Source organism: Oncorhynchus kisutch, unplaced genomic scaffold, assembly GCF_002021735.2.
Source record: "Oncorhynchus kisutch isolate 150728-3 unplaced genomic scaffold, Okis_V2 scaffold1229, whole genome shotgun sequence".
Lineage (NCBI taxonomy): Eukaryota > Metazoa > Chordata > Actinopteri > Salmoniformes > Salmonidae > Oncorhynchus > Oncorhynchus kisutch.
The window spans coordinates 59,158-75,862 of record NW_022263174.1 but is presented as its reverse complement, the minus strand read 5'-3'; the positions used below and the strand labels follow the sequence as shown (position 1 = coordinate 75,862).

The 16,705-nt window shown below is 42.7% G+C and overlaps 2 protein-coding genes across 2 annotated transcripts; both read right to left on the bottom strand.

The window, feature by feature from the left end:
* Positions 1–8,471: 8,471 nt before the first annotated feature.
* On the bottom strand, positions 8,472–10,558 carry LOC116365367 (uncharacterized). The gene is made up of 3 exons (XM_031818019.1): positions 9,270–10,558; positions 8,999–9,080; positions 8,472–8,832 (listed from the first exon to the last, which is right to left on the bottom strand). The coding sequence occupies exons 1-3, from the start codon at positions 10,476–10,478 to the stop codon at positions 8,714–8,716; spliced, it is 1,410 nt and encodes a 469-aa protein (XP_031673879.1). The 5' UTR covers positions 10,479–10,558; the 3' UTR covers positions 8,472–8,713.
* On the bottom strand, positions 10,535–14,382 carry LOC116365363 (uncharacterized). The gene is made up of 4 exons (XM_031818014.1): positions 13,436–14,382; positions 13,121–13,157; positions 12,703–13,013; positions 10,535–12,290 (listed from the first exon to the last, which is right to left on the bottom strand). The coding sequence occupies exons 1-4, from the start codon at positions 13,504–13,506 to the stop codon at positions 10,535–10,537; spliced, it is 2,175 nt and encodes a 724-aa protein (XP_031673874.1). The 5' UTR covers positions 13,507–14,382.
* Positions 14,383–16,705: the final 2,323 nt, after the last annotated feature.

The window sequence follows — 16,705 nt, the reverse complement described above, 5'->3', positions numbered from 1 at the left end:
AAGAAATTATTATAAGCCAGGTGGCTGACATACTACACTTTTTCTGAAATACAAATTCCCATATCAATCAATGTGATACAATCCTTTTCCAAAGCATCTGTCTATATCTTAACATTAATTACATGTGAACTCATGGCTGTCAAAAATATTGTTGTATGTCTTATATCCATACATATTATGGTATTCCAGTAAAAAGAAGAGAACTTACATATTTAGGCATAACCATTAAAAGGATCAGGAGTCTAGAGCTTACTAAATTGTAACCCTCTTATTAAAACCCCAGAAGAAGCTATATCAATGGCTACAGAGGGACTTAATTTTAAAAAGAGGTAGAGTCCTAATAACCAAGGCTGAAGGTATCTCTAGACTAACATATGGCACTCCATCTTTATATCTTGACAGTTAAATAAGCAAAGAGATAGACCAAGATGCTTTTCAACTTTCTGTGGAGAAACCGTACCTATTACATTAGGTAAACTGTTGTAATGAAACATTAGAGGCCAAGAGTTAAGCTGGTGTACTACCTCTCCCACGATAGCACAGCTAAATCGGAGGAGCTGGAGGAGGTGGGGGTTGGGAGTGACCCTCAACCAGGGATATCAGGAGGGCTCTCTTCCGTTACCCCAAAAGAGCCTTTAGAGCTCCTCCATGAGGGGAGCCTCTCTAGTTGCAGGCAAGCTCTGCAATGAGGTCTGGGACCTTGAAGATAAACACACAATCACCACTTATGCCATGCAAATGTGACCAACTGGTATCTAATCTGGGTCACTAGTGAGCCTGTAACCAAATTAGAGCACTGCGGTTTACTTCTCATACCACCGTAGTTCTAGAAGCCTCTAAGCCAACTGACACGATTTTTTGCCTGATTTTTATGTTTGTATGACATCAGAATATGATTAATTTCTGAAAGGCATGTACCTGATCTATTTATTCATAGATGACTTAATGGCCTACCAGTTAAAAATGATTCCACCTGGACCCACCCACTCAGTCGCAACATTTCTGACCAGAGAACTTAAAACTACAAGGTGGAATTCCAAGTTAATAATTTATGATAAGTATGGGTCAGGTCTTGCAATTATTAAGTTGAAATATTGCTGTGAAATACCTCTTAGGCGACAGCAACAGCATGGTGATGAGGTTCTCCGAGTGGATTTATGGCGGCACCTTGCATGCCATTCCTCCTCCTCCTTAGTCCAGTAGTTCATCTCACTGGTCAGCAGCCTTTTCTCTCTCTCATCCAGACTGCCTAAGGAATCCTCAGACCCTGTCAGAGGCACTGGGATTCTGGGGAGGTTGCCCCACTCCTCAGGTTCACCCCCATGATACGAGCTAGCGCTGGTAGGAGAATGCGGAGGGCTGTCTGGGTCACGACTTTAACAATCTTCAGACACAGCATGGAGAGCTGCTCGAATGTGAGCTATGGCCAAACAAACAGAGTAATGTTTTTTGTCAATCAAGCAAATTCCATGACACCATTCCATATAGCGCACAACTTTTGACCAGAACCTTATGTGGAGAGACTTACGTTATTTTTCATGCCATGCTGAATCACTCTCCATTGGCTAGAGAAAAGAAAAGAAAGGAAACATTTTTACCTGCACACTGGTATTGAGTTAGTGGAGTCACTAGATAGCCATGTTAGGGAAAATAAAAGGTGTATTTAATTAAGCTATTAGCAAGTACATGTGACATTTTGTTCTTGATTTACAGGAAGAGTTAGGGGTGTGGTTACAGTGATGTTAGGTGTAGTGTCTAAAATCCCATTTGTGGTTAGAAGGTGCACTATGACATAACATTCAGAGTTGTTTTATGTGAGGTTGGAAAAAGACATGGGACTTGCTCATCAGTTAGACTCCTCAGAAGGAGAGGAGGATTGGGGCACAGCTGTCTCAATCTTGAGAGAAGGCATAGAGTCCTCTGAGCCTCGTTCTCCAGCTGCTCAATGATAGATCCCCCCTTTCCCGAAACCACACCCGGGTGTCTGAGAAGACTCTGGGAAACCGCAAAGAGAAATCTAAAGTTGAATCTGAACTTGATCCCTAATTTCCTTCGCCTTTAGTGATTTGATTGCACTGGACAGGTAGACCTATTGCTTTGGTAGTGACCTACTATATTGTTAGTAATTTCTCCTCTAAACTCAAAATAGGCTAAATGAACCATACCTTGCTGTCATCTGACATGATGTGTAGCTTATTGTTGTAGGCTGTTTAGAGGAAATACTAATACCTCATTTGAAAAAACATCAGTGAACCATCGGCAGACAACTGAAGTGAATTATGCCAAAGCATTGTTGAATACTCGATACCGATTGGCTCAAGCCAGGGCATTCTTTAAAGATGTCATACACACATGATGTCACAATTAGGCCTAAGTCTAATGTCTATATGAACTGTCAATGTCATTAGAAAACAGATCATAGCTTGTCAAAAGTTCTGCCAAACGAAAATTTTGTAAGTGCACGTTTTTTGCGTTTAATTTATGGTTTACCAAGCATCCTTATTCATCGCCATGCACAAAAACGTAACTCGCTGCCATCCATTAGCTATAATTCTGAGGTTGCAAAACTGCAAAACTAGGACATGCAATAAATTATAACCACTTGCACCTAGAATAATTTAAAATCAATTATGTTCTAGGGGGCTTGAACTATTTCATCACATATGGAGCTGTCCGCTGCATAGTGCTGACACGTTTCTTGGCGTCAAGGGACCGTGCCATGGTGCTGAAATGTTTCGAGTCTGGACAGCACCTGAGACCACGGCATGGTGCTGAAATGGAGCAGGGCTCAGTTCTATGGGTATCTCATGCGGATTTGTCTGCTAACCTATGTATAACGATACTATAATTATATTATTTTCATCCATCCGTCAACACAAATGGCATGTCAACGTTCCCCAAATAATAATGCAATGAAACCAAGCCGAGATGATGGTTCTTCATCCAGAGGACGAAGCACCATTGTATCATCTAAAACCTTCAGAGAGATCCCTTAAAACTGTAGTATAAATTCTCCACATCTGTTCTGGTAGCTAGGTTAATTTAGCGAGACATGGACAAATCCAACACATAGCGTTTCTACTGAGTCCTGCTTAGAGGTGACTGCCTGTCAGTTGCTAGTTGTAATGACGCTTTTAAAATAACGAAAGGTATTTGTAATTGCTCTGGGAGCTAATTATTGCAGAGCCCAGCTACACATCCTGCTCGCTGAGCTCATTATGGACAGCCAATGAGCAGTTCAGGTGAAAAAGTCAGCCAGATCTGATCTCTATAACATACATGATACTAGGATCCTGTAGCAACCTGCCGGCCTGCCCAATCCTCCATGGCACGAATGCCACACGCACAATATGTTATGCTAACATCCCACAACAATTCCCCCAATTGGAATTACTTGCCTAAACTTCCAATCATACTTTTTTTTCTAATATCAACCATCGTTCTGCACTTAAGGCAGACTTGCCATTAGAACAAGATGGAATTAGGACAACTGTAAAGCTCGTAAAACGTAGGCTAAAATTAACCTTACCTGGCTGTCGTCAGCCATTATGTGTAGCCCGTTAATTAAGGCTCTGCGCCTCTGATACTGCAGCTGTTCTGATAGGCTACTGAGCTCTTCTGTAACTGTTAAACTCGTCTAATCTAATCGTATCCCTCGAAACCCGTCAGTGAACCGTCTCCAAACACAATGAACTGATGTCAATATGGACATTAACCTTCACATAAAGATATCAAATACATGACGTCAGATATGCCTAGAAGTATGTTGACTTGATCAGAATACATATCATAGTGTCACAGTACATGCTGTTGACAGCCTACCCCGAAATCAACAGGAACATGGATTTTGTGAAATCTGTTGTGAATGTTAGGAATGTTTTTATAATTGTATAACTGCCTACATTTTACTGGACCCCATGAAGAGTAGCTGCTGCAGCTAAAGGGGATCCACAATAAATACATACAAACCCAATGCAACATGATAACACATGCATCAACTTGTTTTGACATATCACATGGGATATGACAGTTCCTAATTCTGAGATACTGTAAACCAACAGACCTTGAGAGGAGATAAAACATCATCTGTTGATCTATTTCACAGGTTTCTGGTGGTTTCTAAGCATTCTACTGTGTCGGGGAGGAGGGTGGGATCTCTCCAGAGCATCTAATTACATCAATCATGTCTTGCCATGCATGTGATATGAGATAATGTTATGCACCATGTAAAATTACATTGCCTAAGGCTGCAGTGCATACTCCATGGAGACAGTGCTCAATGTTCATTTTACATGATGGATATATGCTACTCCATTTCATACAATCAATCATCAATCAATCAGTACAATTTATTTATAAAGCCCTTTTACACCAGCAGATGTCACAAAATGCTTATTCCGACACCCAGCTTAAAACCTTAAATAGCATGCAATGCAGATTTAGAAGCACGGTGGCTAGGAAAAACTCTCTAGAAAAACAGGAACCTAGGAAGAAACCTAGATAGGAACCAGGCTCTGAGGGGTGGCTAGTCCTCTTCTGGCTGTGCAGGTGGAGATTATAAAGTGTACATGGCCATTAAGGCCAGATCGTTCTTCAAGTACTGTAGTTCAACATTCTTCATAGATGTTTGGCTGTGCTGTGCTAAGTGTTATCTTATGGGTTTGGTGATTGTTCTGTGTGAAGCCGTATTCTGCATTACATCATGGAATGTGATGTGAAATCCTGGGCCTATGGCTGTTGAAGCTACTCCACTGCACTGCTGCTGCCTCCACTGCACTGCCCTTGTCCCCCGATTGCTCAGTTTGGCCTGGCGGCCAGCTCTAGGAAGAGTCTTGGGGTTCCAAACTTCTTCCGTTTAAGAATGATGGAGGCCACTGTGTCCTTGGGGACCTTCAATATTGCAGAAATGTTTTGGTACCCTTCCCCAGATCTGTGTCTTGACACAATCATGTCTCTGAGCTCTATGGACAATTCCTTCGACCTCATGGCTTGGTTTTTGCTCTGACATCACTGTCAACTTTTGGACCTCTATATTTTCAAATATAGAAAACAATAGAAAAACATCTTGCTGTCATCTGACATGATGTGTAGCTTATTGTTGTAGGCTGCTGCTAATAAGCTCTTACCAATAAACTCAATTGAATAGCAACATCTGGTCATCTGACAGTCATGCAGCAATATTGAATTATGCCAAGCATTGTGGAATACTCGATACGATTGGCTCAAGACAGGGCATTCTTCAAAATGTCATAACACATGATGTCACAATTAGGCCAAACAGTGTTGGTTAACTACTTGTCAAGCAGAAGTCATTTCATTTTACCAAAGATCTGCCTAGCAAGTTTCATGTACTGCGTTTAATTTATGGTTATCAAGCTGAAGTTCTGCCACACAAAAAACTGCACCATAAATGCTATAATTCTGGGCAAAGTGCATAATCTAGAACATGCAATCATTTTACCATTTGCACCTAGAATAATTTAAAATCATTATATTCTATTTGAACAATTAGCACTTTGGAGGGTCCGACATGCAGACATTTCTTGTCAGGGGTCCGTGCTGGTGCAAAATGTTTCGAGTCATGGACAGCACTGACATGGCATGGTTCTTCTATGGAGCACCTGAGTTCTTCATGCATTGCTGCTAACCTATGTATAACATAATATCGTTTTTCATCCATCCGTCAACACAAATGGCATGTCAACGTTCCCCAAATAATAATGCAATGAAACCAAGCCGAGATGTATGGTTCTTCATCCAGAGAGAGAAGATTGTATCAATCTAGTAACCTTAAAAAGATAAATTCTATCTGTTCTGGTAGCTAGGTTGTTTCTAGCGAGACATGGACAAATCCAACACATAGCGTTTCTACTGAGTCCTGCTTAGAGGTGACTGCCTGTCATGTTGCTAGTTGTAATGACACTTTTAAAATAACGAAAGGTATTTGTAATTGCTCTGGGAGCTAATTATTGCAGAGCCCAGCTACACATCCTGCTCGCTGGGCTCATTATGGACAGCCAATGAGCAGTTCAGGTGAAAAAGTCAGCCAGATTCTTGATCTATATAACTACTGATAATAGGATCATGTAGCAACCTGCCGGCCTGCCAATCTCCATGGCACGAATGCTACACGCCACAATATGTTATGCTAACATCCCACAACAATTCCCAATTGGAATTACTTGCCTAAACCTTTCCAATCATACTTATTTTCTAATATCAACCATCGTTTCTGTCTGTCTGCACTTAAGGCAGACTTGCCATTAGAACAAGATGGAATTAGACAACTGTAAAGCTCGTTAAACGTAGGCTAAAATTAACCTTACCTGGCTGTCGTCAGCCATTATGTGTAGCCCGTTAATTAAGGCTCTGCGCCTCTGATACTGCAGCTGTTTCTGATAGGCTACTGAGCTCTTCTGTAACTGTTAAACTCGTCTAATCTAATCGTATCCCTCGAAACCCCGTCAGTGAACCGTCCTCAAACACAATGAACTGATGTCAATATGGACATTAACCTTCACATAAAGATATCAAATACATGACGTCAGATATGCCTAGAAGTATTGTTGACTTGATCAGAATACATATCATAGTGTCACAGTACATGCTGTTGACAGCCTACCCCGAAATCAAACAGGAACATGGATTTTGTGAAATCTGTTGTGAATGTTTAGGAATGTTTTTATAATTGTATAACTGCCTACATTTTACTGGACCCCATGAAGAGTAGCTGCTGCAGCTAAAGGGGATCCACAATAAATACAAATACAAACCCAATGCAACATGATAACACATGCATCAACTTGTTTTGACATATCACATGGGATATGACAGTTCCTGATTCTGAGATAATGTAAACCAACAGACCTTGAGAGGAGATAAAACATCATCTGTTGATCTATTTCACAGGTTTCTGGTGGTTTCTAAGCATTCTACATGTGTTGGGGAAGGAGGGTGGGATCTCTCCAGAGCATCTAATTACATCAATCATGTCTTGCCATGCATGTGATATGAGATAATGTTATGCACCACGTAAATATACATTGCCTAAGGCTGCAGTGCTATACTCCATGGAGACAGTGCTCAATGTTCATTTTACATGATGGATATATGCTACTCCATTTCATACAATCAATCATCAATCAATCAGTACAATTTATTTATAAAGCCCTTTTTACACCAGCAGATGTCACAAAATGCTTATTCCGACACCCAGCTTAAATCCTTAAATAGCATGCAATACAGATTTAGAAGCACGGTGGCTAGGAAAAACTCTCTAGAAAAACAGGAACCTAGGAAGAAACCTAGATAGGAACCAGGCTCTGAGGGGTGGCTAGTCCTCTTCTGGCTGTGCAGGTGGAGATTATAAAGTGTACATGGCCATTAAGGCCAGATAGTTCTTCAAGTACTGTAGTTCAAACATTCTTCATAGATGACCAGCAGTCAACAAAATAACGTGGTTATAGAGGGTGCAACAGGTCAGCACCTCCGGAGTAATTATCAGTTGGCTTTTCATAGCCGAACAGTCAGAGGTCGAGACAGCAGGTGTGGTAGAGAGAGAGAGAGAGAGAGAGAGAGAGGGAGAGAGAGAGAGAGAGAGGGAGAGAGAGAGAGAGAGAGAAAGAGAGAGGTGGGGGAGAGAGAGAGCGAAGATCGAAACAGCAGGTCCATGACAAGGTATCACGTCTGGAGAACACACATGCCTCTTCATGTGATACATGATGTTTGGCTGTGCTGTGCTAAGTGTTATCTGATGGGTTTGGTGATTGTTCTGTGTGAAGCCGTATTCTGCATTGCATCATGGAATGTGATGTGCAATCCCTGGGCCTATGGCTGTTGAAGCTACTCCACTGCACTGCTGCTCCACTGCACTGCCCTTGTCCCCCGATTGCTCAGTTTGGCCTGGCGGCCAGCTCTAGGAAGAGTCTTGGTGGTTCCAAACTTCTTCCGTTTAAGAATGATGGAGGCCACTGTGTCCTTGGGGACCTTCAATATTGCAGAAATGTTTTGGTACCCTTGCCCAGATCTGTGTCTTGACACAATCATGTCTCTGAGCTCTATGGACAATTCCTTCGACCTCATGGCTTGGTTTTTGCTCTGACATACACTGTCAACTTTTGGACCTTATATTTTCAACATATAGAAAACATCTAGCTGCAGATAGCTAATTCTCCTCTATGTGTTTTCCCCTTGCTGCTAATAAGCTCTTACCAATCAAACTAAATTAATAGACAACATCTGGTTATCTGACAGTCTATGCAGCAACTATTGTATTAGAGTCAAGCTGTGGTTATTTTATTTATTTTCCTAGACAAGTCAGTTCAGAACAAATTCTTATTTACAATGACAGCTTAGGAACAGTGGGTTAACTACCTTGTTCAGGAGCAGAACGTCATATTTTTACATTGTTAGCTCAGGGATCTGACCTAGCAACCTTTCAGTTACTGGCCCAACGCTCTAACCACAAGGCTACCTGCTGCCCCAAGTCCTGCCAACTCAAAAACTGCACAATAAATGTATAACCAAGGGGGAACTAGTGCATTTCTCTGAGAAAAGCTGCTTCAGTTTTACTAATCTTCCAAAACACTTGAAATTCTTGTAAAATCATTGCCATTTATTTGATCAAATATACTTTGAAAGGGTAGACATGCAGAAATTCCTCTTGTCAAAAGTCTTGCTGTTACAAAAGTAGTTCCTCATGCAGCGTAACAGGTTACAGGTTCTTCTTGTTGAAGCGCCTGAATGGCTTCATCATTGCTGAAAAGACCCTGACAATCAAGGATCGTTTTTTGACAGGCTGAGATATGGAGGGAGAAACCTCTCCAACTGGAGCTAGAAACACAAGAGAAATGGATGGGATAAGAGAGAGAGAGAGAGAGAGAGATGCAGTATAGTAATGTTGAAAAATAAAAGTGCTATGAGTTTGGTAGGCATACCTATGTTTCTAACACACACCTAAACAAAACTACAAGCTATAGCAGAGCTCTAAAGTCCTTACCTATGCAATGTCCATCAGTAGAGGGAATCTCAGTCTGTTCCTGGACTGAATGGCAGTCCTTTTTGTTTCCTCTCTTGGAACGCTAACAGAAGAAAGGTAAAGAAAATGGTACAGAGAATAAATAAATAAATGGAACACTTCTGAATCCAAGGCAACAATTTAGTGATTAATAAAACATATTTATCTCATGTATTTGTCTTATCATATCAATAACATCAATAACATCAGCACCTAACTGGAACCAAAAACAAATGCTAACTCCCTGCTATACCTTGAAGTTGATCCTGAGTTTGGTCATTGAAAAGCAAAGGAAGCTCCTTCTTGCTTTCTGCTCAGCCCCCCTCTCTGTCTCAGCCTGGTCTGATGGGTTTGTTGCAGCAGAAGCTGGTCTTGACGCCTCCTTGCATCCCTGTACCAGCTGCTGGGTCAAGGACTTTACCAGGACTCTGTCAAATGCAGGGTCCTGGGAGGAAATAGCTGCTTGCAGGGTGTTATAAGAGCCAAACTCCTCCATGAGGTTTTTATGTACACCTCTGAACACCCTTTGGATGTTCAGGTTCTGGGAATATGCCTGTGTCCTGGAGAATCTAGATGCAGCACAGAACTCAGACAGGACTTGTCTGATGAGTTGCTGAGATGTTGCTGTCACGTCTGCTGCCTGTTGGGAGGGTCCATCTAGGGTTGAGGGTCTGATCTCCGATAGCAACCTTATCACCAGTATGGCGACCAAACAGATGACATCATCTTTGCTGGAGTCCATCAAGTACTGCAGTGGGAATGCAGAGGCACTGCTGATGTCCGGGATGATTAAGAGCTCCCTCAGATGGCCAGAGCTGCTGGGGATACACTCCTCCTTCTCTTCAATGTCAATCCCATCTCCCTTTGGTACCAAAGAGGTTCCCTTGCTGGTGAAAGACGGAGTGGAGGATCGAAAAGAGGCTTTAGCACTCGGTGGTCGACTGCTGTCAGTCATTGGACTGTTACGATGCAGGGGTTCATCTGTGTGTGCCATCATCTTTGTCTTTAGGTCACTTGAAGAAATCTCTGGCATTTTAGAGACCCTGGTGTCGATGCAGGAGCTCCTGACGATGGGGCAGGTCAGATCAAAAGGCACTTCGTCAGGGATGGGAGTGCCAGGGAGGTTGATCTCTAACTCACACTCTGACCTAGGACTCTTTGAAGAGCTGGACAAGGAACTACGACCATTTAAAGAAGTGGACAAAGATGAACAGGTTCTAGGGATGTCTTGGCAGACGTGTTCACTGTCATCCTCACTTTTCTCAACCTCCTTCAGCATGGTTCCTACCATATCATTGATCTGAAGGAGCTCCCTGGAATCCTTCATTCGCCCTAAGTTTGAGATTTCACTCTGGATAGCAACCAGGATTTCCCCAAGGGTCTCTTTGGAAGAAGCATTTTCTGTCCTTTCGGATCCGGGTGGCTTCAGCCCTGTGAAGAAATCCTTAAGTGTGTTCTTCATACTGACGCAGATGGTCTTAGCTGTTGACCAAAGCTTCTCCTCTGATATTTTAACACTCAATTCAGTATCATCCAGTTGGGAGCCCCGTGGGAGCACTGCGAAACTCTCCCACTTCTTTCCAGTAGCACAGTGTCAGTGGACTCATTTTTCTGGAAAATAGTCGCCATTCCTTTGACAAAGGTTTCCACTAATCCAGAGGCTGTATTCTCAGAGGACATGGAGGACATGGATTCTGAAAGGACATGGATCTCTGATGGTGAGCTAGATGATAAGCCAGCCTGCAGACTTTTCTGAAGACCAGTATGGCTGATCTGTGTGATAAAGGAATGACTGGATCTCATCAGCACTTTACTCACTGCCTCTTCTGCCTGAGTCTGGAAGTCATTGCTAGAGAGCTTCTTAATGCTCTGAATCAGACTAGTAGAGGACTCTGTGATTCTGACACTCTCTTCTGAGCTCAGTTGAGAATATTGAGTACTCACGCTCAAGTCTTCATTGGGTGAGGGTGACTGGGAAATAGTATAGTCATCGAGCTTTGATAGGACACTATCAACAAACCAACAAGCCTCTAGGGACTCATCAGATGAACTGACAACGGCCAAGGATTTACTCTCCACTTTTGATAACTCTGACTTGTAGATGGAAAAAACACTGCTAAGAACTTCTTGAGTACTGGTATCCAGATTGGAGAGACAGAGAGCTGGTATTGGTTGGCTCTCACTGGGAACTCTACTAAGTTCGGTGCTGGGTAACTGGACCTCAACAGTTGAAACAGTTGCCTTTTCCAGGGTGTCTGAAGACTCCTGAAGAGAAGCATCCTTAGCCACAACTTCTTCTCGAGCGGATAGAGTTAAAAGGTCCCTCAGCTTTGCTCGTATACGGCCGTAGAGTGTGCGGGCTAGAGAGAAGGTTATCATCTGTGAAGATCCTGTTTTGTGGTCATTTACAGGAACTGGCCAATCAACTGCTTCACATGTGCCTTCAAATGATGCTATCGTCTCCATGCCTCCCACAAATGCCTTAACAATCACTGTGGCAGTGGAGGTTACAGGTGTCAGGGCTATGCAGCTGGTATTCAGGGGAGCTTCAGTAAGGCTAGGAGCAGCACTAGAAGGCCTAGAGGAAGGAGCCATGCCAGAAGAGCTGCTGACTTTCCTTGTAAGGATGGTGCTCACCGCCTTCAGGGCTTTAGACTGAAAGTCGGGGCTAGAGAGGGTCTGAATCTTTCTGGCCACCACACTGGTAGAGGATCCAGTCTCTTTGAGAAAGTGAGTGGTCCCTTCTTTCCCAGATGGACACTCAACATCAAGGTCACATTGAAGATTGGTCAGAAATTTAGACCCCAAGATTGTCATCTTCTTGGCCAGATCCAATAGGATGTTGAAGTCCTGTGCCATTTTGTCCATTGTGCCGACAATGGCATCCAGCACATCATCGGTCACAGGGTCCATGAGGGGCTCGATAAACCCTACCCACTCTGGCTCAGACGTTTGGCTCTGTAGCTCGGCCAGGATCTGCACCGAGACTACCCGAATGACTTCCTTGCCTGCTGCTATGTCCTGACTGTCCATAGGGGGGCAATTCCCCGAGCTGGCCTGAATGGCCACTGAGAGGCCAGAGTTAAGCTGGTGTACTACCTCTCTCACGATAGCACAGCTCAAATCGGAGGAGCTGGAGGAGGTGGGGTTGGAGTGACCCTCAACCAGGGATATCAGGAGGCTCTCTTCCGTTACCCCAAAAAGAGCCTTTAGAGGCTCCTCCATGAGGGGAGCCTCTCTAGTTGCAGGCAAGCTCTGCAATGAGGTCTGGGACCTTGAAGATAAACACACAATCACCACTTATGCCATGCAAATGTGACCAACTGGTATCTAATCTGGTTCATTAGTGAGCCTGATAACCAAATTAGAGCACTGATGGTTTACTTCTCATACCACCGTAGTTCTAGAAGCCTAAAGCCAACTGACATGATTTTTTTGCCTGATTTTTATGTTTGTACGACATCAGAATATGATTAATTCTGAAAGGCATGTACCTGATCTATTTATTCATAGATGACTTAATGGCTTACCCAGTTAAAAATGACTTTCACCTGGACCCACCCACTCAGTGGCAACATTTCTGACCAGAACTTAAAACTACAAGGTGTGAATTCCAAGTTAATAATTTATGATAAGTATGGGTCAGGTCTTGCAATTATTAAGTTGAAATATTGCTGTGAACATACCTCTTAGGCGAACAGCATGGTGATGAGGTTCTGCGAGTGGATTTATGGCGGCACCCTGCACTGCCATTCCTCCTCCTCTCCTTAGTCCAGTAGTTCATCTCACTGGTCAGCAGCCTTTTCTCTCTCTCATCCAGACTGCCTAAGGAATCCTCAGACCCTGTCAGAGAGCACTGGGATTCTGGGGAGGTTGCCCCACTCCTCAGGTTCACCCCCATGATACGAGCTAGCGCTGGTAGGAGAATGCGGAGGGCTGTCTGGGTCACGACTTTAACAATCTTCAGACACAGCATGGAGAGCTGCTCGAATGTGAGCTATGGCCAACAAACAGAGTAATGTTTTTGTCAATCAAGCAATTCCATGACACCATTCCCTATATAGCGCACAACTTTTGACCAGAACCTTATGTGGAGAGACTTACGTTATTTTTCATGCCATGCTGAATCACTCTCCATTGGCTAGAGAAAAGAAAAGAAAGGAAACATATTTTACCTGCACACTGGTATTGAGTTAGTGGAGTCACTAGATAGCCATGTTAGGGAAAATAAAAGTGTATTTAATTAAGCTATTAGCAAGTACATGTGACATTTTGTTCTTGATTTACAGGAAGAGTTAGGGGTGTGGTTACAGTGATGTTAGGTGTAGTGTCTAAAATCCCATTTGTGGTTAGAAGGTGCACTATGACTATAAATTCAGAGTTGTTTTATGTGAGGTTGGAAAAAGACATGGGACTTGCTCATCAGTTAGACTCCTCAGGAAGGAGAGGAGGATTGGGGCACAGCATGTCTCAATCTTGAGAGAAGGCATAAGAGTCCTCTGAGCCTCCTTCTCCAGCTGCTCAATGATAGATCCCCTTTCCCGGAAACCACACCCGGGTGTCTGAGAAGACTCTGGGAAACCGCAAAGAGAAATCTAAAGTTGAATCTGAACTTGATCCCTAATTTCCTTCACCTTTAGTGATTTGATTCCACTGGACAGGTAAAAGCACATTTCTCTGCGGGCCTCCACTATATTGCTTTCACCTATATAGATACTATCTTCTCAGATCAGTGCTGATGAATTTGAACACAACCTGCACCCAACATGAAGTAATCTCGGACCTGCACCAATGCTGCTGTCCTCCTCCGCGGAAGTCTTCTTGGCACGGCCACTGGACTTACGTTTAGCCTACATGACAACAGATTATAGGTCTCATAGCAGATCTAAGGTCAGTGTAGCGTCTCCTCCTAATGCTTTAAGGCTAGGATTTAGTGATGTCTAAGTAGGCAGAACATGTGTAAAGGACAGCATATGTCTTACCTTGCCTCCTGTCCTGTTCTTGTTGGTCTCATGTGTCTCTGTTTCATCCTTCATATTCTCCACAACCTTATTTTGGTCATCCGGGGGATCCTCCCATTTCACGCTCTGGTGGATAAATGAGAGGTCAATATCAGTCCTAGGTTGTGACTTTGTGAAACAACTTATTCGCTCCTATTTTAAACAAAACGGCAATAGTGGTCAGATTTCAGTCCATGGATCAAACCAGTGAGACCTATTGCTTTGGTAGTGACCTACTATATTGTTAGTAATTTCTCCTCTAAACTCAAAATAGGCTAAATGAACCATACCTTGCTGTCATCTGACATGATGTGTAGCTTATTGTTGTAGGCTGTTTAGAGGAAATACTAATACCTCCTTTGAAAAAACATCAGTGAACCATCGGCAGACAACTGAAGTGAATTATGCCAAAGCATTGTTGAATACTCGATACCGATTGGCTCAAGCCAGGGCATTCTTCAAAGATGTCATACACACATGATGTCACAATTAGGCCTAAGTCTAATGTTTATATGAACTGTCAATGTCATTAGAAAACAGATCATAGCTTGTCAAAGTTCTGCCAAACGAAAATATTTGTAAGTGCACGTTTTTGCGTTTAATTTATGGTTTATCAAGCATCCTTATTCATCGCCATGCACAAAAACGTAACTCGCTGCCATCCATTAGCTATAATTCTGAGGTTGCAAAACTGCAAAACTAGGACATGCAATAAATTATAACCACTTGCACCTAGAATAATTTAAAATCAATTATGTTCTAGGGGGCTTGAACTATTTCAGCACTATGGAGCTGTCCGCTGCATAGTGCTGACACGTTTCTTGGCGTCAGGGGACCGTGCCATGGTGCTGAAATGTTTCGAGTCTGGACAGCACCTGAGACCACGGCATGGTGCTGAAATGGAGCAGGGCTCAGTTCTATCATGCGGATTTGTCTGCTAACCTATGTATAACGATACTATAATTACATTATTTTCATCCATCCGTCAACACAAATGGCATGTCAACGTTCCCCAAATAATAATGCAATGAAACCAAGCCGAGATGTATGGTTCTTCATCCAGAGGACGAAGCACCATTGTATCATCTAAAACCTTCAGAGAGATCCCTTAAAACTGTAGTATAAATTCTCCACATCTGTTCTGGTAGCTAGGTTAATTTAGCGAGACATGGACAAATCCAACACATAGCGTTTCTACTGAGTCCTGCTTAGAGGTGACTGCCTGTCATGTTGCTAGTTGTAATGACACTTTTAAAATAACGAAAGGTATTTGTAATTGCTCTGGGAGCTAATTATTGCAGAGCCCAGCTACACATCCTGCTCGCTGGGCTCATTATGGACAGCCAATGAGCAGTTCAGGTGAAAAAGTCAGCCAGATCTGATCTCTATAACATACATGATACTAGGATCCTGTAGCAACCTGCCGGCCTGCCCAATCCTCCATGGCACGAATGCTACACGCACAATATGTTATGCTAACATCCCACAACAATTCCCCAATTGGAATTACTTGCCTAAACTTCCAATCATACTTATTTTCTAATATCAACCATCGTTTCTGCACTTAAGGCAGACTTGCCATTAGAACAAGATGGAATTAGGACAACTGTAAAGCTCGTTAAACGTAGGCTAAAATTAACCTTACCTGGCTGTCGTCAGCCATTATGTGTAGCCCGTTAATTAAGGCTCTGCGCCTCTGATACTGCAGCTGTTCTGATAGGCTACTGAGCTCTTCTGTAACTGTTAAACTCGTCTAATCTAATCGTATCCCTCGAAACCCCGTCAGTGAACCGTCCTCAAACACAATGAACTGATGTCAATATGGACATTAACCTTCACATAAAGATATCAAATACATGACGTCAGATATGCCTAGAAGTATTGTTGACTTGATCAGAATACATATCATAGTGTCACAGTACATGCTGTTGACAGCCTACCCCGAAATCAAACAGGAACATGGATTTTGTGAAATCTGTTGTGAATGTTTAGGAATGTTTTTATAATTGTATAACTGCCTACATTTTACTGGACCCCATGAAGAGTAGCTGCTGCAGCTAAAGGGGATCCACAATAAATACAAATACAAACCCAATGCAACATGATAACACATGCATCAACTTGTTTTGACATATCACATGGGATATGACAGTTCCTGATTCTGAGATAATGTAAACCAACAGACCTTGAGAGGAGATAAAACATCATCTGTTGATCTATTTCACAGGTTTCTGGTGGTTTCTAAGCATTCTACATGTGTTGGGGAAGGAGGGTGGGATCTCTCCAGAGCATCTAATTACATCAATCATGTCTTGCCATGCATGTGATATGAGATAATGTTATGCACCACGTAAATATACATTGCCTAAGGCTGCAGTGCTATACTCCATGGAGACAGTGCTCAATGTTCATTTTACATGATGGATATATGCTACTCCATTTCATACAATCAATCATCAATCAATCAGTACAATTTATTTATAAAGCCCTTTTTACACCAGCAGATGTCACAAAATGCTTATTCCGACACCCAGCTTAAATCCTTAAATAGCATGCAATACAGATTTAGAAGCACGGTGGCTAGGAAAAACTCTCTAGAAAAACAGGAACCTAGGAAGAAACCTAGATAGGAACCAGGCTCTGAGGGGTGGCTAGTCCTCTTCTGGCTGTGCAGGTGGAGATTATAAAG